The 27,213-nt window shown below is 41.1% G+C and overlaps 1 protein-coding gene across 1 annotated transcript in view; it reads right to left on the bottom strand.

The window, feature by feature from the left end:
- Positions 1–6,068: 6,068 nt before the first annotated feature.
- IRS2 (insulin receptor substrate 2) overlaps positions 6,069–27,213 on the bottom strand; it is a 30,641-nt gene continuing 9,496 nt past the window's right edge. The window contains exon 2 of the mRNA XM_045566774.1: positions 6,069–8,570. Within this exon, the coding sequence (XP_045422730.1) occupies positions 8,566–8,570 (5 nt within the window). The 3' untranslated portion in view covers positions 6,069–8,565. The remainder of the gene's footprint in view (positions 8,571–27,213) is intronic.

Genomic DNA, 27,213 nt, shown 5'->3' with positions numbered 1-27,213 from the left:
ACTTCAGTTGTGTTAAGCTCCTGAGATTTGCGGTTGCTTGTCAAGTTCGCATCACCTGGCCTATCTCGACTGATATAGGTGATGATATCTGTCTTGGAGTTAGTACAGGTTTCTAGGTGAAGAAGGACCTAGGGCAGAGGGAATTTTCATGCAAAGCAGAGTCATAAAAGGATTAGAATTTGGTGACAAGTTCAGTGTAACTGTTAGCAACATTGGGCCCACAGGGTAGAGAGTTAGAAGTTGAATCCAGTTAGGTGGATAGGAGACAGATTGTACATACATAAGGCACCTTTGGACAAGGTGAACTCTCCTGAAGTAGTTTAAAACTTGGAAACCATTCATCAAAAATCTCTTGATTCAATAAAGCATTCAAAATTGAATTAGTAAATAAAAGTCAGAATATGATGAAAAGGGGGAATGCAGTCCTAAAGGCGATAAATTGAGAACCAAAACAACATTGATGTAGCACTAAAAGATACATTAGAAACAGTAACGAACAGGACAGACATGGCTGAAACTTGAGTTACTGATAGAGAGGAAGCTTCAAATCACCATAGTGAATACACACGGATGGAAAAGGAGTAAAATATTAAGGCTTTTGGGAGAAGCTAAAAGATATGGATATAAAGATATGTCAAGACAAAGCTCATTAAAATAAGGTAAATCATTGCCCCTGAAGTAGAGAACTCAATGAATTAAAGATAAAAATATCCAAAGATATAATACAAGAACATTTTTATAAAAATAAAGAACGATCTACATCTGCAAATGCAAAGAGTTAACAGTATGCTAAGAGTATTTGAAACAAAATGCTCAATACTGAGACATACCCTGGTTAAGATTCAAGGATAAAGGCAGGATTTTCAGGCATCTAAATGGAAAGGGAAAAGCATTATAAAAGATCAGGTTAAGTTATATTTCAATATAGTAAAATTCAGTGCAATAAGGCAATGGAGAAATGTCTACAGAGTTGTAGAGAAAAGAGCATGTGACCTCGGAAGACAACTATAAAGACAACAGGCAAATAATCTCTCAGATATGGGAGCTCTCAGGGAACACAGCGTATGTAAAAGTTTCTTGAAAAAAAATTTTTAGTTTTTTGGTTTGTTTTTAGTAACAAACTAACAAGAGATGGATGGAAGTGAGCATGTTCAAACGACCAAAGGAAATTAATCAATGTAAATGGAAGATGAATATTTAAAAATCATGTGAATTATATAACAGAAAAAGATGTAAATTTTTTACTTTGAAAGTACAAATAATAACGTAACTGACAAACATAAGGAGAAGAGAAGAAAAAAAAACGGGGAGGTGAGAGCAAATGAGAATATGAACGTCCTCCAAGGAAGAAGGGAAGAAATGCTGTGTATAGCTTAAACGTATTTTTTAAAATGCTTCCAATTTCTAAAATTCAACATTAACTTTTCTCGAGGGATCTTTTAGGAAATAAAAACTCTCAGTAAATAATCATTTATTCTAAGTTCAGCAATTCTTTTCGTTTCATTATATGTTCTCTGCCATCCTGGAGCTGGGCACACTTCACACGCTGCAGGGAGGCTCAGGTGCCGACCCGAGCAAGGGTAGAACACGAGGCACAGGCCTTGAAGACGGCCCCACAGAGGAGGCAGGAGCTGTCTTATGTCACCATGCTAAGGAGTTTTGACTTTTCCTAGGACACAATGGGCAGGACGGGGCGGGGGAGGAGAATTTTTACCAAGATGGAGATGGATCCTACATGTGCTTTTCATGCGATCCTCCGGGCTCGGCCTGTCAGGTAGCTGGGAGTACAGGCTCATATGCGCATTTTATAGAGATCATTTTGCCACTTTGGCTGTACCATATTTAGAAGTCTCTAAGAGCATCTTGCTTTTACCTCGTTTTTAAAAAAGTCTCTTTAAGCAACATGATTTAGAGATGCTCTATCAGCACGATCTTATGAAGCCAGACTATGCTCAGGATTAACCCGATCTTTGCTTCACATTTTAGATCTTTCCTTCGGATTCTTAAACAATAATTTGGTAAATACTTTAAGTATAAGAAACAGTAGAACGATTCTTTTTCATGATTAAATCCAATGCTAAATAGTTCCCTCCTCATCCTCAGAGAAGCCAGGACAAGGCACGGGGCCAGGATCTGTGGGATTTCGGCTGTGCCCTGCACACGTGCAGCGGGTGTTGGTGAGAGTGACACAGAGAAGAGCAGGCTGCCAGAGCCTGCGGTGTAGACCTGCTGGGAAGGGCTGGGCGAGCTTACGGAGCCCACCTGCCACTCCCACCGCTTCACAGAAAGGTGGCCACAGAGTCCTGTGTTTTAATGTGTCCAAGGAAGGAAATCTAACATTCTCTCAAAGTCAGCATTTAATAACCCTCATTATTATCAAATTAGTTTTATGGAAATTGAACGTATTTCCTCACTGTATTCTATCCCTTTTCCTGGTTATCTCTTCTTCGGAGGTCAGCTGCCAAATCTTTTTCTTATCCTAACTTCTAAGGTAATCAACGCTAATACATCACACTGTCGCTTTCTTTTTTCCAGCCTAAATAGTCCTAGCTCGTTAATGTCCCTTCAAAGTTCCAATTTTCCAATCCTCTGAATCTTGATCTTTTATAAAACAGCGTCTAGTGTTACGCAGAATTCAATAACAGAAGCAAACACTCATGAAGATCATAGTGGTAGAATTATATTCTGAGTATGAAAATAACAATCCTATAAACATAATCCAATAATACCACCATGTTTCTGATAACGGCAGATTCATTTTTATTCTGCTTGCACTCTATTTTAAGTCCCTCTTTTCAAAATCACTGTGGATTTGGAAGTATGTGCGTCCCACGTTTATGGAGACAATACTTAGAGGCGCAATTGTGTTTGAAAAGGGTCGTGATCACACTTTCACTTTGTGCTGCTGTAGCAGGCACTGCAAGCTGCTGCTAAAATGACACGACCCTTTTTATTCTTTGGGGCCAACACCCAACTCTTCAGGGGGTTCTCACTCCCTCTTAGCTCCAGAGGGTGAATCTCTCTCAGTATAAATCAACCAGTCTCCTTTCCTGCTGATCAGTGTGAGAATGTGCATGGACCTGACTCTGGACGATGGGAAGTGAGGCAGAGTCTGCGGGGGATCGGATCTTTCGCATCACTCCAAAAAAAGCACCCAAGGAAGAGACGCTGTCTTCACTGGGTATTATTAGGAGGGGATGTGCTGTTCGGAGCTGCCACAACCATCTTATAAACACCAAGGGCCCAGAGAGAGACATAAAAGGCAAAGACCCTGAGGGTGGCCCGTAGCTGCCTGGTTGACCGACCCTGGCCTCCTTGTTCTGTGAAATAATAAATCCCTTTGCTATTTAGTGGTTTTTCAAAGTGTGGTCCCAAATAAGTATCAACACCTGGAAATTTTGAAAAATGCAAGTTCTTGGGCCCCCCTCAGACCTGCTGAAAAGGCATGTAGGAGTGGAGCCCAGCAAGCTGTCTTCACCAGCGCCCCCGTAATTCTGATAAACCCCAGGGTTTGAGAACTACTGGTTTGAGCTTGCCATAGTCTGAAAGTTGTGTCTCCCCCACTTCATATGTTAAAATTCTAATTCCCAAGATGATGGTAATAGGAGGTGGGGCCTTTGGGAGGTGATTAGGTCACGAGGGCAGAGCTGTCAGGAATGGGATTAGCGTCCTTACAAAAGGGGCCCCGGAGAGCTCACGCCTCCCAGCATGTGAGGACATTGCGAGAAGGTGCCATCTATGAACCAGAACGTAGGCCCTCACCAGACACCAAATATGTCAGCACCTTGTTCTTGGACTTCTCAGCCTCCAGGACTGTGAGGAAAAATATATGTGGTTTATAAGCCACCCAGGCTATGGTATCTTGTTATAGCAGCGGGAACCAACTAAGAGCCATTGGATTGGGGTTTCTATTGCTTGCAGCTAAATACATCCTAATTAGTACAACCTTTATTTTATGTATCTTCTCTAGAAAAATCTATCAATCAGTATGATGTTTCTGTTCTATGTCAATGTCATCTGAGAACTGACATGCTGTAGATGGGTCTGGAGGGGCAGGAGCACGTTGTGTGTTCCCTGATCAGTGCCAGGTAGCCTGGCAAGGAGTTAGTTGGGGTACGTTTCTTAAGGTGTAAATAATTTTGATAAAAATGTAGAGCTTTTTAAGTTCCTAACTGAAAGGAGAGGATTCTGAAATAGAGAAAAAGAAAACTTAGGGGGTAAAGACTCAGATGGAGCTTGGGTCAGAGGAGCCGAGTGCCTGCAATAGGACAGGAGTCTCACGTGCAGCGGAAAGGCCACGGGTAACCTGAGAGCACAGGTGGGTTCAAGGAAAGTAGGCCCAGCACGAAATTAAAAAGGCACTAATGAAAAGCAGACAGGAAACCGCCAAACTGCCATTTAGGGTCATTTGGAGGTGAAAAAAGCTGAAGAGGCAAGAGGAGAGACCCAGGTGGAAGAGTCAAAATCTAAAAGGAGACCGTAACAGGATGCTTAGTGTTTTCGAACTGTCACTGCATTAGGCTGGTTCTATCCCGTATGGCTCACTGCCAAAGCAAGAGTTATGAACGTCAGATTGACTCAGTTGTATAATCCCAAGAAATGCTACTGGGGCAATGACAGGGAAGAGACACTGCACATTCTTAACGGAGAATCATCCCCTCTCTCCTTCAACTGGAGACATCAAAAAGTTTCTACGACAAGTAAGTATGCTAGCTAGCTTCACTCACATACCGATGAACCTAGTCAATTCACAGATGAATGCACTGACTCGGGAACAAGCTGTCCGGTCTATGGAGTGATATTAAGGTGGGTGTGAGGAAGGACTAGCTATGACCCTGTAGGCCAGTTCAAGGATTGGATGTGAATGTTATGATGGTACCACAAGCTGACGTGCACCTTCCAAGCTGCCTGGGCATCAATGGGTCAGAATCAAACTCTTTCAAAATCAATGCAGTGGGATCTTCCTATTTCATCTCGTTTTGTCATGTAACACTTCTAAAAGGCTTTTTCTAAAAGCCTCTAAATTGGTTCTGAGCATATCCAGGATCTACAGGTCTTTGAAAGAGCTCCACGTCCACCTCCGCATACTTTACCTACAATGGCTCCTTCAGGTAAGGTGTTTGCCCCCTCCAGCCTTATACGATGACACGCATCATTTGCCCTTTCATCGTTCAAACAGTGAGCAGATTTCAGGGCCATCACACCTTCCAGACTGGGCCTCCCACTCCGTGTGACTAACAGGCTCCCTCAGAACAACCCATCGAGGCACGAACAGGTGAATGCAGGTCTCTGGCTTGTGCATCAGCGTCACAAGTCCCCACACACCGGAGTGTGAGCCAGTCTGGCTGAGTTAAAAGTCATCATTTAAAAATCACCTTCCAAATTGCTCTGATTTTATTTATTTGTTCCAGTGACGACACACACGTTAGTACATGACTATAATTTTAGGGCAAAGTGGATGTATAGAGAAGTATTTCAAACAAGGAGGCAAAATTACCCTGGATAAACATCAACAGGCATCAGTTTTATATTTTCTGCTTCCTGAATTGCATCTCCTGGATCTGATGGTTTTACTTCTTTGTATTCTTGAGCTACATCTTGGGATATCTTCTGTGCACATGTCAGGGAGCACCGAGGAGTGATTACACCGCTGGTGTGACTCCAGGTCTGCCGGCGTGGACAGTGTGCACTCGGACTTGTCACTTAACCTCTGCACCTCAGTGTGCTCATCTATACAATGAGGACAGCAATTCCTACCTCCCAAGGTTGTTATGAGCTACGAAGATGTGAATATTTGCAAAGCATTTAGAAAAACATCCAACACATCATAAGGACTCTGTTTTGTAAAGTAAATAAGATGTCCCTTTTTGTTTTTACAACACATTTATTTTTCATAAGTTTTGTGATATGGGGGGTATTTTCTGGTTTCCAGAATAAAAGTTTTAAAATTAAAAGGAATCAAAGTACTTTTTGGCAACTAATATTTCCTCATTTATTCCCAAACTCTGAAAGGAGATTGGCTTTATGTTAAACTCAGAATCCATACAGAAAAAAATCTTCAAACTATATTCACTTCATAAATAATGTATTTTATTTTATTGCATATGGCTATTAAGGAGGGCATCCATGATCAATACAGACTAAATACAATGCACTATTCTAGTCCAGTTTATTCTTGTCCCCAGCAGCATCACATCGACCCCTATATACAGCGTGTACAGTGGAAGACAGAGCAAGATAAGTTAAGTCTCTTGTCATATCACAATAGCAAGAAATATATTTAACATCTTGATATCCAGAAACAATACGTACCCAAAAAGAAAACACTGTTTAATAACTGTTAAAGTTTATATAGCAAAAAATATTTCAAATTTAAGGTAAGTCAGGCAAAATGTACAAAGACCCAATATACATCGTGAAGTTTTAGCAAACATAACATTTACACATTTTGGTTCCATTCTGTAAACTAAATTAAAAATGTAAATATTGCATATGCCTTTTTTTTTTGAAATGTACAGGATAGAAGAAAATTTCGTATATTACCCACTTTTTAGTTTGCTTGTTTTAAGTTGCAGTGTGAACATGAACCATTGGTATAGTGTCATGACTACCCTAAGTACAGAGGGCTAGTTAAATATGTGTCAATTCACTGTATTCAGCAGGGTCCACATTCAGTCCTATTGTACCTGGCAGGGGGAGTTACAAAGCAAATACCACCCATCGATTCCTATTCCCAAAACTAGATAAAAACTTTAGGACATTTTATACATCTTAATAAAGTATATCATACACTGAAACTGACCTTCAAACTAACATCGTATGGCCTGTGCACTGCTGTGATGTACGATTTCAGAAAAGTAAAACCTTAAAAATGTTCAGGGGATCGCTTTACATTCAACTTTGTCTTGCAATACAATCCTCTGTTCTAAAGTTCAGCATGGAAGCAGGAAGACTTTTGCATTGCCATTAAATATACTTTTAAGACATTGAATTTTTTGGTCTTCCTCTAAAAAAGCCTCATTAATGCATTATTCTATAGTGATATATATCTATATATTTATATATATTTTTCTCAAAAGAAAAAAGAAACCCAACAACTCACACCTCCAATGAATTAGTGTAACCTCTCCACTGACAATCAGAGAAGACAGGCACTGGGGGTGCCCCCACGAGGAAGAGGCCAACGCTCTCCGATCACGTGTCAAGGGAGCAGCAAGATGGCAGAACACTCTGCCGGCCACGTTCAGCAGTTTTAGGTGACATCTGCGATAATTGCCACAACACTGATATTTTCAGAACACTGAAAACATAAAACAAGGGTAGCCTTGTCAGGAATTTTTTTTTGACAAGTAACATGTACGGCGAGATTGTTTTTCTTCTTTTTCTTTTTCCATTAATAACATAGGGGCTTGAATGCCTCTTTTTATCATTTTATTTCTTTTCCTTTCTTTCTGTTTTTTTTTTTGTTTGTTTTTCTTTTTTCTTTTTTTTTCTTTTTTGTTCAGGGCAGACTCGTTGGCCAACATAATAGCATTATATTAAAGATAATACATTTTTAAAAATTAAATCTGCCAAACCCAGACCACCCTGGAATTGCTAGCATGCCTACATGAATTTTTGGTTAAAGAAATGCAAGCCCAAGATTAAGGATAGCAGAGACATTTGAGCTTGTAAATAGGATAAAAGGCTTTTGCAATCTGAAGTACCTACATAAACATCTACATAGAGAAGATTAAACAAGTCTGTTCAAGGTAAAAAGAGATATTCACCCCCTTCCCAAACCCTTTCCCTCCCACCCACCCCCACTACCCAATACAGTTGATGATTTTCAAAAGTAGGTTGCTTCAGTTACATATAATAATAATTATTATTTATGAATGCGTCTTCGAAGTCCAATCCCAAATTTCACTCTCGTTGAGAAACATCAGTCCCACGCTGGGCTCTGTGTGTAAGTAAACATCGCAGGTACCTGGATCGGAGTCCGACAAGCAGCAGTCTACTTGAACCAGTTCGATAAGGCCGACGACCACACTTCAGACACAGGAGCAGAGGTGCACGGGAGGTCCCACGGTGCCCCGACCACGCAAATCCGGCTTTACCTTGAACTGAGGTAGGACTGTGGTAGTCTTGAGGGTAAGCCAGTACATACCAGATTTTACCACTTGAACGGGTATCGGGAGAATCTCCTAGCATGCTGAGGGATACATTTGCTTTGCCAAAGCGAAAGTAAGAAGAAATTAAGACACTGCCCACAATTTAAGGAGGCCCATGACAATATCCAATTTTCTTGAGAATGACTTCTTCAGCTAATTTTGTTTAAAAAAACGAAACAAAACACACACAGCACAATGATGAATGCCCCATATGGGAACAAGTGAGAGAGGCAGGTGACCTTGCCTGGTGGGTTCCTTGTCTAGCAAGGCCCGCAGCGCTTTCCAAACGCAGGAATTGCTCGGAGCCAAAAGAAAAACCGTAAGCAGCTTCAGATTGAAAAAACTTCGGAGCATCTTTTTTTATCGATGTTCTCTGATGTGTGACCTCATGGTGATAAAGCCAGACATATCTTCACTCTGCAAAAGAAAGGAGGGAAGTGAGCAGAGACTCTCATGAGAGCAGGGCACTCTCCAGAGCTCTAGAAAAGGCCCCTCGTAACCCACTTTTACCATCGGAGTCATCTTCATAAAATTACGCACTATGAGAAACAGACACGGGCTCATTCTATTTTCCAGAAACAAGTTCAATGGGTAAACTCTGATTTGGTTTTCCTGGAAGCACAGCTATCAGGTTCATAGTGAGTTGTCTACAGAGCAAGGTTCATATTTTCAAGTTAGGGAAAATAGTCACATATGCTTTTGTGAATCATTCTGTCGGAGGAGACAGACACAGAGGTGTGATGTTGGCCTCCAAATTGAGCATCTGTGCAACCTGGGAACTGCCCCGCTCACTCCCCAGTCTCGGCCCTTCGTGTGTTGTGTGGAGTAAACGCAAACCATTGCCTCCCCCTGCCCCAGCTGCCGGAAAGATGACAAACCAGGACACGTGTCAAAGTGCTCCGTCAACTGTGTTTATTCTATAAATGCATATCATATTATGAACATGGGAGAACTAACGAGTCTACACTTCTGCCCGCAGACAACTTTCGACTGGATAATCTACCCTCTTCTTAAAAGTACCCAGGGTGGTAACAACTCACGGTGGTGCCACGTTTGTTGTGACATAACCCTCAACATGAGGAAGGATTTCTTCTTGTCTGCCCAACTTTCGTATGTTCCACCTTCAATAATTTACTATTTTGCTGTGCAAAAGGATCAAACTGCTCATGCTTCTTTAACCTCTTCTCAATTTCTAACATTTTAAGCATATTTTTACTTGATACACTTCTTCAAGGGATAGAACTTGGAAGATTTTGACATTTCATAGCATGTTGCTTTTTTCTTTCTTGAAGTTTCCTGACTTTTTAACCCAAACGGCATATTGTTTTTTTTTTTTTTTTTTTTTTTTTGAGACAGAGTCTCACTTTGTTGCCCGGGCTAGAGTGAGTGCCGTGGCATCAGCCTAGCTCACAGCAACCTCAGACTCCCGGGCTTAAGTGATCCTACTGCCTCAGCCTTCCGAGTAGCTGGGACTACAGGCATGAGCCACCATGCCCGGCTAATTTTTTTGTATATATATTTTTAGTTGGCCAGATAATTTCTTTCTATTTTTGGTAGAGACGGGGTCTCACTCTTGCTCAGGCTGGTCTCGAACTCCTGACCTCGAGCGATCCACCCGCCTCGGCCTCCCAGAGCTAGGATTACAGGCGTGAGCCACCGCGCCCGGCCCCAAACGGCATATTGTTAATTGTCATCGCGCACCACCATGATGGCTACTCAGTCACACGTGGGCACTGGTGTGTCATGCCTTGTCTTAGATTTTCTTCCTTTGCAGTTGTACTTACACCAACCGCATTTCTGGATGCTGCTCCTGAATCACTTAGAATTCTGATCCTAGACTCTCCTCCCACCCCCTGGTTTACTTTTTGTGAATGTAATTCTTTTCTATCTATCTTGAGCTCAGAGGACTGATGCCAGCAAGAAAGAAACTTCCAGTGTGTCCTATAGCTGAGTGTGAGTCCCTAAAAGCCATGACCCACTACAAACTCCAGGCACTATATCCTATAGTCAGAAAAACAAAGGCAGTACAGACAGGGTGCTCATCAGTGTACAACGTAAACATATCTTCCAATGCCTTATTTAAAAGTCCCCTACAATATGACATTTTGAGGCAGTGCTACTTTATCTTTTTATTTTTTTAAAAACCTTTATGTCTTAAAAATTCAACAGGTAAAGGATGTTCTGTCAATGAACCTTAACAGGAAACAGGGCCCAAAATTTCCTCCTAAGAAAAGAGCTGTCCTCCAGCTATTTCATTCATTATTGTTGTGATTTTCAATCCCAAGAGATTGCAGTGAGAAAATCTTACTGTCTGCATCCCTTAGAAAACAGGGATTTGCTAAAATCCACCTAGACTTGTGTTTTGCCCTAAAATGAGCTTGCATTTTGTCACTCAGACCCTAATTATGAGATGAATCCCACGGCCACCCCAGAGCAGGTGACCAAGACTCTGTGACTTCACTTACAGAAAGATTTCTAATCAAAGCTTATTTTATTTTTACACTGACAGTTAGCTAAATGTGGGTAAATTGTCTCATGTTAACCCTAAGTCCATTATCTTGAAAACAGCTAAGCGAACAAGTTCTTCAATTTCTTAAACTTATATACTTGTCATATAAATGGTGGGTTAATTATTGCTGGAAAAAAATTACTTTCCATTTTCACTTACAAATTCACGAGGACACTGACATTTTCACTGTTTTTAAGGACGCTTATTGCCGTGAAACCCAACTTTTATCATCAGATCTCTGTGAGCTCTAATTAAGTTGAACATGTAATTTTATTTTTTGGAAGTACAATACAGTTATCAAAACCTTAATTTCTAAGCATGAGCATTATGCAAGAACATAGCTGATAAACAGCAAGGAAATAATTCATCCATGTATTTATTCATGCAATGACCTTTCAGCAATTTTCTTGTTTAATTTTACTCTGGTGCAGGGCCTCACTGATGACTTGGAGGAGGAAGGCCGACCAAAAAGGGGGAAAAAGGTGTTATTACAGGAAGATTAACTGTTCATGGTGAACTGGAAGGATGCAGGAAGGCCTAGCTAAGGAGGATGAGACACAAGACGACCACCAGCTCAGAGGCAGGGGTGTGGGAATCAGCTGTGCAGTGTTTCAAACACATTTGCATGTACACATGTGCACTAAAGCAAACACATGAGGATGTAACTTGTCTCCTGTTAGGTTAAAAAAAAACAATTGCTTTCTACAGATACCTCCTGTCATGTAAAGGGAGAGACCTGAGACCTGAGGCCTCTGGGTCCCTCTTCTGGACCATAGGACTTTGGTTCACACTGCTCAGCAGCCTGCCATGCACAGACCTGCTGGGTGGCCACGGGCTGGCTTAGGAACCCTCCCATCGATGGCTGCAGCTGATCTGGGGTGACAGGTTGGGGTGCTTGGAAGGACCCGAACACATGTAAACAGGATTAGTCACCAGAAACCTTTTGAGGTGCAAAAGAAAGGAAAAGGATGGAAGTACTCCTCAAATTGGATCCAGATGACTTGACTTGCCCAGCCACAGCAAAAGGATTTGGATAAAATAGAGACCTACTTAGGTCTCTATTTTATTTTTATTTTCTACTCCCTAAGAATGCATATAAGAAAAAAGGCATCTGTTCTAAAAACCTAACCATGATTTTCTTCATTTCTTATAGAAAGAAGGTCTAAGCTAGAAGCTGCCTGCTTCAAAGGATGTCTTTTTCCAATGTGAGCTGGTGGCAGACTCTGTCGCACATGCTGGTAAGGGCCTGAACTAGCCTTGGCAAGGAGGGGACAGGCCTCGGGAAAGACGCCTGTGACAAAACGACGTGCATGTGCAGTCGCTCACACGGGCACTCTGCAGCCCAGACACAGCACTCAGACACCAAACACCAAGCGGTGGTGCTCCAGCCGGACGCCTACCACAGAAGCACCGTACCCGCCACCCACCCGACAACCACTCAGCCATCACTCCCTGGCCCCAGGAAGAAGGAAGAGAGGCAAGAGATGGAAAATACTCTTGCAGATTTGAACCTACGAGCGAGAGAGCACTTATGCCTTTTTATTTATTTACTTTTAAAGTAAGTTAGATTGGTTGGTTCTCTTTTGCAGGGAGAACTTGCCTCTGCTCTGTCTGTGGAGCAGACTTTCTAACTTTCTATAGTTTCTGAATAAATCTCGATTTCACTTTAGGAAAAAAAAAATAAGTTAAGTTATCCCTCCCCATGAAAATTAGTCTGGTTCATCCACACCAGAAAAGAAGAAAACATTTTCTAACACTACTAATCTGACATTCTCAACCTTTAAATACTTATGCTTCCTAAAGATGAAATTCCGGCAAAACTTATTTATTTTATTATCTATGTTAACTTTACTAGAAGCAAAGAACAAATTAATGTTATGGCTACTCTACTGTGAATATTCATTAAGAAGAGAGACATTCTTTGAACTCATCAGGTACAACAGCAAAACAAAAATGAAAACAGTAAGAATCATGTTGCCCATGAACACAACTGCAGAACATACACCAATCGTGCTTCTAGAGATAATGTATGTAAAAAATGTAAATGCATTGATGCTTACTGAATTTGCCATATAACTACACACTGTACTACTCTGTCTCTCAGGCATTACTTTGTAAAGAAACCATTCACAGAAGCATCCATCTAGAGTTTTACTTGAGTAAAAAACAAAACAAAACAAAAAATCAACCAAACAAAAAACTTCTGCAAAGAGATGAAAGTCGTTCCAGATGACATGTCATGCAGTCTAGCCATTCCTCATCTTCTTTCTGCTGTCACTTCTGACAGATGACATTCATATGTGGGATATAGTCCCATGTGCCAGTAATCATAACTCCCTGCAGACTAGCTATAATTCCACCCCTTTTCTCTTCCATTTAAAAGAGCAATCAGAATGCAAATGAGCAAGAGTGCTGTCAGTAAAGACCCCACCTTCAATCTGCCCGATTTCCCCCCCAGAGAGAGAGAGAGAGAGAAGAAAGGAAGAAAGGAAGGAAGAGAGAGAAAGAAAGAAAAAGAAAACCAAATTAACTTTGTTATTAGAACAAGTAGGAAAGCTGCCCTGTAATATATGGGATGAACGGCAAAACACTGACGAGTCACAGCACCAGGGAGCCGGGCACTGTGGTTACAATTACATTAAAGACAACTAAAGTGAGCATTGAGCCTGGAATGTGTTAGAAATAAATAATGTAAATCTGGCCCACCGAATAAAACCAGGCTGCATGTTAAATATACATTCTGACTCACCATGACTATTTCTTTATGATTTCTCATAAGAATTTGGGATTGGACTTGTTTGACTTTACGGTCATATTTTAGTGTTGAGAATCCAGCACATACACCTGGGTCATGGCAACTGTGCCCAGGAAGGCCCTGGCTCTGTCCACAGAGAGCCTTCTGGGCTCCCTGCAGAGCGCCGGGGCCCAGTCAGGACACAGGGCCTCACAGGCCTTTGGTGAACAACACTGCATCATCCAGAGGGCAAATTCATCACGTAAGTAAAAACGCTTTAACATTTTCAGTTGTAACTGAATTAGGATTATTACAAATATTGACTTGCATGACAAAATGAAGCAAAATGTTTTGTAAAATTAAAATTTGTATTTCTAGTAGTAAACATGATTAAGAGAAAAATGAACCCTCTGCTGAGTTCAAACCTATCTTTCAGGCACATCTTAGCACCCAGTTTAAACCTTTTATGTTAAACATAGAATTACAAAGGAAAATGAACTTTTCAGTTGCAGGAGAAATTCCTAGAAAAATAAACCTGATAACTTAGTATCTCCTTACTTTACTAAAAGCAAAACACTCTAAGACTACCAAAAAAAAAGTAAGGTTGGGTGTGATAACAAACACGCCAGAGATTCTAAGAAAAACAGTTACTTGAACTTTCCTTTTAAATTGAAAAAAAAGAGTCACTTAAAAGGAAAATATGGAAGAGTAAGTTCCCTATGACAAATGAGGGCTATAATTTGCTTTCCAACCCTACTTGAGAAAGATTTAGAACTTTCTTTTATATGAGCTCATCATTTCTGCCGACAATTAAAATCATTTCATTTTGAATATGCTTGTTACTAAAGAAATTTCCTAACATCAAGTTGTAACTTGATGTTAATGACACAATACGGAATGGCATGAGACAATCTCGTTGTCTCACAGGCTGGGGTTAATAAAAGGTATCTTTCCTGCTTTAACTCCTGTTTAATCCTTCACATAAGACCTCATCTTAACCACCCAAAGACTAGCAATCAGGCCCCCCAAACTTTTAACCACTGCACTTCAAATTTCCTCTACGTGTTCAAAGTTTCGTACACGGGAACCCCTATTAATTTTACAGTGCATATCCTCAGCAGGTGCCATAGCACAATACTGAAGTGGTTGTTTCTTTTCTGGGTTTGTTGTTAAAAACCCTGACATGTGCATCATGTGAGCTGTTCTTCCATGGGAAGAGTGTCCTGCCATGCCTGTCCCCGCAGCATGCAATACCTGTGAGAAACGGCATCTGCTACTCCCCAGCACAAACACCTGAGAGACAAAAACGCCTCCCGAACTGCTGGTGGGCCACTTCTCTTCAATTATGAAATGCTCCACCTTTTCTAGTTAAAAACTAGATGAGGAAGCATAAGTGACTTGCTGACGCTTCCTCACCGATCAGTGGAAGAGCAGAGGCCTCAACTTTTCCCAGAAAAACTTCCTCTCTGCGCCCCTTTGGCCACGAGGAGACGGTGAGGACAGGCAGTGACGACACCTGCACCTGTCATTTGGGGCCCAGAGCGTAAACTTCCACACTGTACCATCAGCTCTTTAGAAAACTCTCCTCAAAGGGCCTTAAATGCCAAGCTAATATTTATCACAATTTAATAGATGATCCTCACGGATCTGCCTCTCCCTTGCCAGATGACTTACCTACGGGACTGTCCCCAGCACCCAACACCATACTGACTAGGTCTTTAATAAAGCCTGGTGAATTAAATGGAACTAATACCCCATGTGGTTTGTGCCATTTCTCAAAGGCAGAAAAGTCAAATAAAATTTTCTAGAGGGGAACAAAGCTTTAGGACTGTGTGCGACTCAGAAGCGAAGAAAACCTTTTCCAGCTCATATGAGAGTGACATTCTAAAGCAGAGCTCAGTAAAGTATGGCTGAATCTGGCCTGTTGTCTCTGTAAATAAAGTTTTATTAGGACACAGCCATGCTCACTCATTTCCACACGCTGTTTTCACACCATCAGCAGAGTGGCCCAGCTGTGACAAAGCCTGTGGGGCAGTGAGGCCTCAACTTTCACCTCCTGACTCTTTACAGAACGACGTGCCAGTCCGTCTGCTAAGGAGCCCACGGACATGACAATCTTTACTAAGGGAGACAATCAGCACTAATCATGACAGGCAAATTTGTCAAAATAACACCATATATTTCCACCCGTATGTCACACCTGGAAACTAATTGATACCCCTTTGAAAATTATCTGCAAGCTTACGTACTTCAGAAATGCAATACTATTAAAACTCATGCTATCCTATTACAGACCCCACTGAAAATGAGGACGCAAGTCATAAAATCATTTATGAAGCCAGTACACTTTTCCAATTAATTTCTTTTAGCTATGGCTCTTCTACTTGGCTTTTCATGCATAACACAAAAGTACTGAATAAATCTGATTATTACTAAATACATTCTACACTAGTATTCTCAAGTTTAACAGAGGTAAGGAAAAGTTATACACATTAGATCTGCAATTCACAAAGGGTCCAAATCTTTTCTCTTTTTTGGATCATTGGAGAATGTGAATATAAGCATTACGCTTCTGCCCTAATAAGAATATTTGGGCCAGGTGATATTACTTGCACTAAAATTGCAAATATCCAATGAACAATGTAATTCTTTTCTCAGATTAAACACATTTTTGTTTATATGATATTTTTAGTGATATAAAAATGCACTTTATGTACACTATAAAAATATTTATATTATTTATATCTGAAGTTACAAAACACAATTATTATGTTTTGCCTATCAAATTAAGGGAATGTGGAATAACAGTTCACAATATATTCATCTCCAAATAGCCTGTTTAAACATATCATTTCAACTGACCCCTTTTTTCCTTTGAACACTTAAATAACTGTAGGTTAAAATTTATATAAATTTGGGATTTCAGCTTTGTCTCTTCAGGGGAAGAATATACCTAATTTCAAAGCCTTTATGTGAATGAGCACACAGCCCTTAACTGTAAAAAGTTCTACTTGTAACGTCAAGGTTGTTAGTAACTGAAGTGCATGCTGTGTTTGCACAGGTTGAAGCCTCCATTCCCCATAATTAACCATCTCAAAAACATGCTGCTGTTCCCTGGGAGTTTAGGGATGGCGCTGTGCAACCGTCTCCACGCCTCAAAACCAAAAGCCATTCCCCCGGCTCAACACGACACAGGTGTAGAAGGCAGAGTGGCCGCACCACAGCCACAATCCTAGGGCTGGTGGCCAGGGACCATCACTGTCCTGCTGCCACTTATGAACATGGGAACATTATCTCTCCCGCCCTACACTCCCCAGGGGGGTCTCAGTGAAACTATCAAATGAGATCTTATGTATAGAATGTATAATTAATACAAACAAAATATATATGTACAGATATTTTCATTCATAGAGAAGCACATGCTACTAGTATGACTCACATCTTGTGGCTGGACTGCCTTTGCTTTCTTTGTGTGTCTTCAAATAATGTATACATGTAAGCACTTGCTGTGTTTTGAACTACAGACTTCTTCAAACCAGGCAGCCTGAGCTGCACGGAAAGACGGGCTCCTCCCCCCACCCCCCTTTTCTGGCTCGTTCAACAGCATATCCATGAATGACATCACGAACAACTGCAACTTCAGGCAGCAAATAAACAACTGATGAATGCACAAAAACAATGGCCAACAGCTCCCGGAATAAAATGAATAAACTTGTTTTAATTGGATAGAAGCAGAACAGAAGTAGAATTGTTTTTCTGGGGTAACTCTAGGCCATTTAAAGCTAATAGTTCTCACACGCCACAAAGAGCACCTCTGCCTAGCTGCTTTCTTTCTGCCCTGTGGATGGGACAAAACGCCCAGAAAAAGGCTGCCAGCGTCCCCGAGTAGGCAGCTGCCCAGCAGAGAACGCACAGACCCCTCTCCACGTCACCTGTGCCAAGCGAGCACAGTGGATCACGGACAGGCTGGGCTCCCGCGAGTCCAGGACCGGGGAGCAGCATTTTCTCTCTCTGGTTTATAGAAAAAGGTGCACTAAAATGTACCGAGACATTTAAATTCCTCTGCCACTGATGAGAGAGATTCACATCCAAATGAAGCACTGTTTATTGAAATTTTAGTAATGAAAAATGGGAAGTGCCACGTTACCAACTATGTAAAGTTCATTTACTCAAAAAGAAAAGAAAATAGGGAAGTGGAGACCAGAAATCCACCTTGGTGTGTCCTCCTCCCCCTCCCCCACCCACGCTGGTTCTGCCGCCAGCGTCAGGTGACCAGTGGGCACTCACACAGTGCACAAGTCATATTAAGTTACCGCACATGCCCTTTCAGCCCAAATGCCAAAGTGTCTATAATGTTACTCATTGAACTGGAGTCTAAGCAGAGTAAACTTTCTGAAGAATAAATTCTTTAGCCTTGGCAGAGCTTAAAATGGCAAGGATCTTGAAGACGTTTTCAAATGTTCATAGGCTGGGAGGAGTTTCACACACTGGGGACCCAAACCCCAGGATGCTTGGGTCAGGGAATGGCATGGGGACATTGCAAAGGTTCCTTGGGAAATGTAAATGAGCAGGCAGGCTGGAAGCCACGGACCCCAGCCCCTCCTGTAGGCTCCAGTGGGGTGCAATGACTTGCCCAAGGTCCCCAACTGTTAGGTTCAGAGCTAGGACAAGCCCCCTGCTCCTGTCTCTCAGGCCCAGAGACAAGAGCCAGAGACTCTGCAGGGCCGAGTGCACAGTGGCACTGTCCGGGAGGGACACTGGGTGCAGGAGACTTGGGCACAGACATGCCTCCCATCTTTCCTCTTCACCAGCAAGAAGAAAGCTCTGAGAAAGAACAAAATACCTACAACTTAAACATATAATTTCCCAAACTGCTGTGGGAAGGGGACAAATGATCAATTACTTATAAAGAAAGCATTTCTCATTTTAAAAGTAAGTTGGACTGTGGGAGATTTACACAGGCACATTTCCAGCTTTCTCAAAGCTGTGCATGAGTCCTTGAAGAATTTTAAGAATGGATTTGAGAGAGATGTACCTTTCTAACCACTTCGTTAGTAATCAAAGTGACAAAACTCAGGATCCAGCAGATGTACACTTCTATATAATAATTATAGCCTATATACTGCAAACTTAATAAATTCTCTTCCAGGAAAGTATCACTCAGTGATATTTCATCCCAGGAAATCAATCTGACCATTTAAAAATTGTCAGTTCTATAATTTGGTCATACTCAGTATATATGAATTCATATAAAATAATTATTTCCCCAATTTTCCTTAGAGAACAAGAGGCCACTTTACAATTTCTACTCCAAAGGAATAACTACCAATACAGTTGAAACAAATAACTAAAGGATGAGGTCCTCATTCTTACCTTACCAAATGGATGAGCTTTTTTAAGACATTTTATGTATATCATCACTTTTCTACATATTTCAGAAAGACTAAGTCAAACTGAGCCTAAATTCTAAAGATAGACCTAAACACTCTACCAATTTTTAAAATTATGCAAGCTACAAATAACTGCGCACAGTTGGCTGGAGTCTCTTTAATAAATGTGCGTTTTCCTCACCAACAGGCTAAGAAGACATCAGGGTCCTCTGACACCGGGGGCCCTAGCGTCCTCTAGTTTTGACACCCTGGGCTCTAAATTCCCTCCATTAGCACTTTCCTGGTAAGCCAGAATTTCTATGAACCATATGGAATAACAAATTATCTGTAAGTTTGCTACTTTCTACCATTTTAGTTTCCAGATTAGCCAAGAATGAAATGGGTTTGTTTCATAAGCCTGCATCTAGCAGCCTACAGTGTAGCGACTGCACTGGGGGCCCAGCCTCAAGGGGGGTTCAGAGTAAGCAGATTCCGCTGCTGGCTGGTTGGAGGCAGAGAGACTTTCTTTTTTAATGAAGGCAGTGTGTTGCCTGGAAGATGCAGACTCGGGTGGCGACAGGCCTACCAGGAACACATCTCTCTCTCTAGACTGGGGAAGGTTCCTCCAACAGCAGGGGCCAGACCCACGGCTGGGCAGGCATACTGCTCATTGTCTCTGGGCCTCAGGTTTTTCATTAAAAAAAAAACATAAGGGTAACAACAAGAACCTATCCTTTTAAATGTTTCATAAACGATAAGGTGCTATACAAATCTAAGTTTTTAGCATAAAGCATGTCATTCCTAAACTCCTGTACTTTTATTTTGCTGTGTATCTCGTTAAACATGCCCCAGTGGTTTCTCCAGCCTCAGTAACATCTCAGTGTCTTCAGTCCACTGGAACACTTTTAGGTCTTTTCAAATTTTATACACGATTTTGAGAAAGAAATTCAAGAGCTGACATATACCTGACCAAGTAAAAACTACCATCCAGTGATACCACAAACATTATGGCAGAATTAGATGGCTCTAGTATAAAAGTTTTTAAATGCTCCACATATTGTTCCCTAGAGACTGTATTTTCCTTGCACATGGTTCAATGTGAACTAAAGTTGACAGGACAGCTGCCCAGGCCCAGTGTACCTGGGTCCCTCATTACCTCTTTCCTTCAGCTTCTACTCTCACCTTAACCACTCTCCCTCAGCCACACTGTGCTCCTTATTCTGGAACACCCCAGGCAATCCCTGCCCCAGGGCCTTTGCACTGCTGTTTATCCCATTTGCCTATTTGGATTCTCCCCATTGCTTCCCCCCACCTTCAGGCCGCGTGGCTCAAATGTCACCCTCCCTCTCCCCATCCCTGCTTCATCTTCTAGAGTATTTGTCACCACTTACAATTCTTCGTGTCCTGAACGCACATCAAAATTAAGTTTATTGCTTAGGTTTCAAAAGCAGATACCACTTTCTGTTTTTCTTTTTAGCTGGAAAAACCAAACCCATTTCTTTCTAGCCTGTCCTTTAATATCGTTCAAATGGAAGAAATATTTCTGAAGTATTCCACATGGAATAATTGTTGTCTGTGTAATGAAAAAAAAAAGTTGGAATTTAACAAGTGTCTAAATTTAAACATTGAAGTGAGAGATCTCATCCTTTCTGCCACCATCTCTCCTGCCCCTCAACTTTCTGCCTTCCTCAAGCAGCCGGTAAGTGAAGTTCCTGTCGTTTTTTGTTTTGCTTATTGTTTCTTCCTGGAAAGAACAGTAATTATGACAGGAAACTCCCACCTCAGCCTGATTGGCTGGTGACACAGAGCTGCCCCGCCAGGTGGGGTTTCCCTCCTCCACCCACCCCGGCCGGCCACCGAGGCAGATGGCAGGGGGCCAAGAGCAGAGTGTTTTCAGAGCAGCAGGCAGCACTCTGAGCGCCTGGGGGGGGGGGGTGAGTGGCAGGGAAGCCTCCTCTGCACAGGAAGGGAAGGGGCTTTCCTGATAGGTCATGGATGTCTGCAAAAGGGATGGGATAAAGGATTTTACAGAAGGCTTCTGATTCGCCTACATATATATGTAGCATGTCTGCCGGAGGTGGGTCTGCAGAAATCACCACCTTATCTGAAAGTTCCTAGGACAATGACAATTTTTAAAGCACTTTTGAAGCATAAAATTAAAAAAGAACTATGATTATATCAAGTATGAGTGGCTAATGCACAAAACACTATTCAACTGCACCTGAATGTTTACGTTTTTATGGAAGGGCACAGTTGCATGCCAGCAGCAGTCCCAAACACCTTTTGAACGTGAGCTTTCTCACAGGTGTATCCAGGAAGGCAGAGGGAAAAGTCAGGAAAAGAAAGGATGACTTCGAAGAAATAATGCCTTGCCCACTGATTAAAGAGGCGGTATCTTTGTTAAGCAACAGTGAGGGTAAGCAGAGAAGAATCAGAAAGAGTCGGACAAGGAGAGCAAAATCCTAACGACGGGGCAGTTTCTCTAAGACTACCATATACAGCAAAGACTGAGCACAGAAGAAATGCCAGAGAGTTCGCAGGGGAAGCTGCTCAGAGCGCAGAGCAAGCTGACATCTAGGAATTGCGCTGACAGCAAGCAAAGCTGTGGTTCTTCAGAGAAGAAAATTTTTTCAAAAGCACCACCTTATCTGATGCACCCAAGTGTGTGTGTGCGGGGAGCGGAGGGGGGATAAAGGGGTGAAATGTTTGAGTGGTCCCATCACAATTCTCCGGCAAAGACACCCACACTCCCAGCAGGGACATCCATTCTTTGTGGCCCAGAATGCCTGAAGGGTGGGCACCTACTGAAAGGGACAGAGCAGCTGCCCCAAAACAGCCCTTGGTGGGATGCTGCCCAAGGTGACTCTAAGGGCACCTAGAGGACAGAAACTTGTTTCATATTTCCTCTGTATCTCTCAGAACATCTACTCCTGTGTTGGCACATACTGAACTCTCAATAAATGGATTGGCTTAAAATGTCAACTGTGTTCTGCCTTTTTTGGAAATGGCTGAAGACCCAGTTAATTCTGAACTCTCCAACTGAACTGGAGGAACTCAAGAGTCACAAAGAAGAATGCTTATCACCCAAAGTTGTTTGGAGGACTTAATTAAATGCTCCATGCCAAGAAAACGTGGATATTTCATTGCAGTGATTATTTCATTTGGAACAGGGACCACTAATAAACCAGCACTACAGATAAAACTAAACCGCAAATAATAGTAAGAAGGAAAACCGAACCAAGGTGAGCCGATTCTACTGCATCCTTACAATTTTAATCTGACCCTAAATACCAAAAGATCATTGTGTGTGGAAGCTACACAGCCTTTAACAGGAAACTCCCACTTAAAAAAACTTATCCAAATAAAATATCAATGCTTGCAAATTTACATCTACAATGGTTTTGGGCAGTTTTCATATCTAATATTTCCACATAGTTCATTATTGAAGTTTTAATTTTTTTTTTGCTTTCTCAATCAGCTCAATTAAAGTTAGTTTTCCAAAACTGACTGCAATTAAAATAAACTTACACTTCTGGATTTATAATATTCTAAAGGAGAAAGAAAGACTTTGGATTTTTGTGACAAATACATTTTGCTAAAGCGTATCTAAATATGTTTTCAATCGAACTGTGCATTTATTAGACGTGTACTTGACAGTGTAACAAAAGTTCTTCCTAGAAGTTTCAACAAACTCATTTAACAATTGTAACTGGAAAAGAGTTTGGGTAGCTTATGGATTTGTTTTCTGTTGCAGGTGCATATGTTAAGTGTTATTTTAGGTCACTTTTATGAAGGAAGAAAATAAAAATGAATCACTCCTATCATATGACAATAAAACAGAAGCAAATCACTTTCGTAACTTATTTTTTAGAAAATGTACCAAGGTGTGGTGTGAAACACTGCCCACTACCATCTCCTTTTCCAGGAACTGCTGTTGTCCAGGAAGTTCAGGACTCTGCGAAGTCCACGGGACAGCAGGAGCCCAGAAGCTCTATTTCTGATCCCTTCAAACAAAAACAAGCTGCTCGACACACTCCAATCCATGACGTGTCTAACCCTGCTTATTGCCTGCAGTTTCTAAAGTATTATTTGCATGGTTTTTAAATTTAGTAAGGATATCCTGGCCTATTTCCAAAACTTTCCTCCCTGCTGCACAAGTCTCCTCATCCGCCCATCCACTGGGGGCATCTTTAGTCCTGAACAAAGAAAGGACGGAGAGAAGCCCCACCCTGAGCCGGGCCCTGGCAGGGTGGTTGGCGGCCAAGGCTGGCGTAGCTCAGATGATGGGACCTCGGGTGGCTTCTCTCACAGAGCTGGGAGTCTACAGCATCAGATGGTCCCTGCCTTCCGTCCCTATGTCCAGGGGCTTCACGGCACTGGGCAACACAGGTGAACACCGCACTCCCCAGGTCTTCGCGGCAAGGCAAAGTTCACAGGAGGATTCAAACCTCACTCAGGGAAAGATTTTCTAGTCTATTTATGAAGACTCCTTGCACAGCACATCAGAATTTTTACTCCTGTTAGTTTTTCTAACTTAGTAAGTTAGTTAGAAAACCCAGTACTGCAAGACAGGGCACTCTGAACTTGACTTTCTTCTTAACCTGAAAGAAGTCTCATCATCACTCCATTCATCCCTGCTAGAAAAAGCATCCCCTCCTTTGTGTGTCTGGGAGGCAGTCTCTGACCACCAGCCTGCTGTCTGCGGGACTGTGTGCTCAGGTGTCAGGCGCTGGCTTCCAGGCTGCCACCTGCTAGGAAGGCAGGATTCTCTCCTAGGGCGCTGAAGACACAGCCAGCTCATGCAAACAAAACACTGGGTCACCCACTGGAGCACAAGGTCACGTATTCACCTACCACCCTTTTTAGAAACATGGATATCTTATGAATGTTTATGTGTTTACTAAAGTATTCCTTTATGCTTTGGAAAGTCAGCTGATAGTCACTTCATTGGAAAGGTGGCACCTTCTGTCAAATTAAATTTGTACGAAAACCATTTCTCTTTATATAAAAATCTCAACTCCCCAGAAGATAACCACCTAAGCATCAATTGATTAGTTACTCATTGGTCCTTAGGCAAATTCTAAATCGGTTAGTTTTCAAATAAACTCATCATTACATAGGTTAATGATTCATTTCTTACGGAACTGTTAATGTACTTATTCATAATGGGGAGTACAAGGTATTTCACTTATAGAATAAATGCATCTTAAAGACGCATAAAGCAGCGCCTGAAAACGCCCCCTGACTCACAGTCACTGGGCCAACAGCCCAGGCTGGACCCACACAAAAGAGCAAGGACTTAAACTCTGCCAGAGAACGGAGGTCTTTAGATTCGAATTATCCCAAGAATTTTCTTTTTTCTTTTCTTTAACAAGTACATGATCTTAAATATTTGCCACATCTTCACTCTTCTGCCTCTTCAGGACACGCTGCTGACGTGGTTGTGAGTGGCCACGTTTCCCTGATTCACAACACGTTTCCCTATTTAGGGATTCTGCATTTTCTATTTCTGGCTTCCAGGGTACCTTTTGGTCTAGGTATGAAGCAATTTACTAAAATGTCCCAATGTAAAAAGACCAACACCACATCCACAAATGCTAAGTTGCTCTGAAGGAAATAAGCTGTGTCCTGGGAGAGTTACTCAGCAGCATACAAAGAATCCCTGAGACATGTCATTGTTTTTGTCACATTCTCCTATTCTTTCTTTTTTTTTTTTGAGACAGAGTCTCGCTCTGTTGCCCGGCTAGAGTGAGTGTCGTGGCATCAGCCTCGCTCACAGCAACCTCAAACTCCTGGGCTTAAGCGATCCTCCTGCCTCAGCCTCCCAAGTAGCTGGGACTACAGGCATGAGCCACCATGCCCAGCTAATTTTTTTTTCTATACATATTTTTAGTTGGCCAGATCATTTCTTTCTATTTTTAGTAGAGACGGGGTCTCGCTCTTGCTCAGGCTGGTCTCGAACTCCTGACCTCGAGCGATCCACCCGCCTCGGCCTCCCAGAGTGTTAGGATTACAGGCGTGAGCCACCGCACTCGGCCTCCTATTCTTTCTTGATAATATTTACAAACTATTAAATGGGTGACCTTGACTAAGACATCAGACCTCTCTCAGCCTCTGTTTTCACAAGCTTAAAATAAGTAAGTTACTTTATAGCAATAGTTTCCAACTCTTTACCCTCAAAACGCCCTTGTATTTTTTTTTTTCTGATTGTCACCACATGGAGTTGAAAGAGTTCTAAGTATTTGGTGTTGGTGGGGGGGAGGTATCTTATCAAGTATAATACACAGTTTCCTTTACTAAAACATATTTTAAAGACAGCTGCAGGGATGTAAGTTTTCCACTTTGTACACTAATAGAGGTCAGGAAACACAGCTGGAAACCCCAGAACAGGTGATCCACCAACGACTTGATTGTCAACTCTAAAATTCAATGGCAACAGGAGAGCCTTGAAAGTAACATCAAACCCTAAGCTCTTTACACTGGCAGGCATAAAATCTGATAAAACAAAAACAAAAACAAAAAAACACACACAAAAAGAAAACAGAAAAGCAACAGAGAGTTGTCCTACAATGTTCAGTCTTCCTCCTTAACTGACCCCATTTTACTTTGAATTAATACCACGTGGAAGAAAAAAGAGGGAAATTAAGTAACTGCCAACCAAATAAAATAACAACCAATATGTTAAATATGAGAGTTGCCTGTGGCAGGGTCTACAGTAAAATCCTAATGTACCCATTTTATTAATGTATGAGTTTCCCAAACAGACAATATTAGGTAAGTACAGAGAACTGGGCTAGGGACACAAAGGCGTTACCAGGTTGAACTCAACACTCCTCCTTTGGGCTCAGCAAGCTTGGGCAAGTCACTTGGCCACTCTAAGCTACAGGTTCTTTATTCTAAAAAATGGGGTTCATGGTGGTTGCATCATAAAATTTTTTGAAGTAATGCTAGATATTTTATGCATAATGTCTTAAAACTATAATGTGAAGAAAAAGACCTTTTGAATTTTACATGATTCTTTTTACCCAAAGAGGAAAGGGGCATGCAATTATCTTTCAATATTGATCAGAACAAGGGTTACATTTTCATTACATCTAACTTCAATAGCATTCTTTCAAAATCATTACTTGTCCACCAAGTTGTGCAATTGGTAGTTACACTCATATGTTAGAGGCAAACGATGGACTTATTTAAGTCTATAAAATGCATAGAGATAAGTACTCTATCATATTCATAAATATTAAAGATTATGCATTAATACTAAAGAATGAGTCATTCTTAATATAAACATATGGATTTTAGGTTAACTACTAAAACCACATAATATAATGAACTATATCATAATACTTATTTTTACACACTGAAAAAAACTGAAATTTAATACTACCCCACAATAATTCACTCAAGCATTTTTACCAATTCCATAGGGATAGATTAAAGTAACAATAAAACCAAAATTATGGTTAAGCTTATAAAGTTTCAACATGAACAGAGAACACATCAGTAGTAGCTGAGTTTTAATTATGAAAAAAATTTACATCAAGCCTCCTGGAGCATGACTGGATGAGATATTACGGAAACACACATACATACACACACACAGAGGAATACCAGCCCCAAATATTTATTTCTGGAAAACCTGATACTCTTTAAAATAAATTAAAAGTATTTATAAAATGGAATTCATTCCATCATTTATCTTTAAAGTATAATGTGAATCAAAATATTTGACCAAATATTCCAAATTTCAGTAAAAGCACAATAAGAAATATTTTATAAATCCTATTTACATAAATATCACATATGGCATAAGAAAACTGGGCAAAGCTTAAAGATACATTTATCTACCCAAGTTTTACAGTGTCTTTGGATATGTAAAAGTGACTCTCCACAACTTTAGTATCTTTCTACTCCAATAAAACAGAAATCAGAACCCCTAAATTGACTGATCATTTGTAAATGCACATCTTGTAAGTTTTAACCCAATTCTATTTCAACATTCTAACGTAATGAATTCAATTAAGCAATAAGACCTCCAAACACAGAAGTAGCTTGCATTATGTGTACTCACAGAACAAAATGCTGGTATACAACATAAACTCCAACTCTCTATATTTAAACTTTCATCTATGCATTTTATTCTAGCACACAGTTAATGTAAATCTCTGCAGCTATCTCGAAAAGACTGAATCATCAGTAGCAATCATCAACCTTAGCATTTCCTCTACCGTGAATAACTTTACCAGTTTTCTTCAGAAAAAAAATATCTACCATTAAACTCTGTCTACAGTTATCTACCTTAAATGAGTCAGAGCAACCACTGTAATCTTAAAGAACCCACTCAAACCAAGTAAAATTAACACAGAAACAGTGTCCCTATCTAAATTTGGACAGCATTGTTTTCACAAAACCCATGACCTGACAAATAGCATTATGTTAGCAACTGAT

The sequence above is a fragment of the Lemur catta genome, chromosome 13 (assembly GCF_020740605.2).
Source record: "Lemur catta isolate mLemCat1 chromosome 13, mLemCat1.pri, whole genome shotgun sequence".
Classification (NCBI taxonomy): Eukaryota; Metazoa; Chordata; class Mammalia; order Primates; family Lemuridae; genus Lemur; species Lemur catta.
This window is presented reverse-complemented; position numbering and strand designations above follow the sequence as displayed.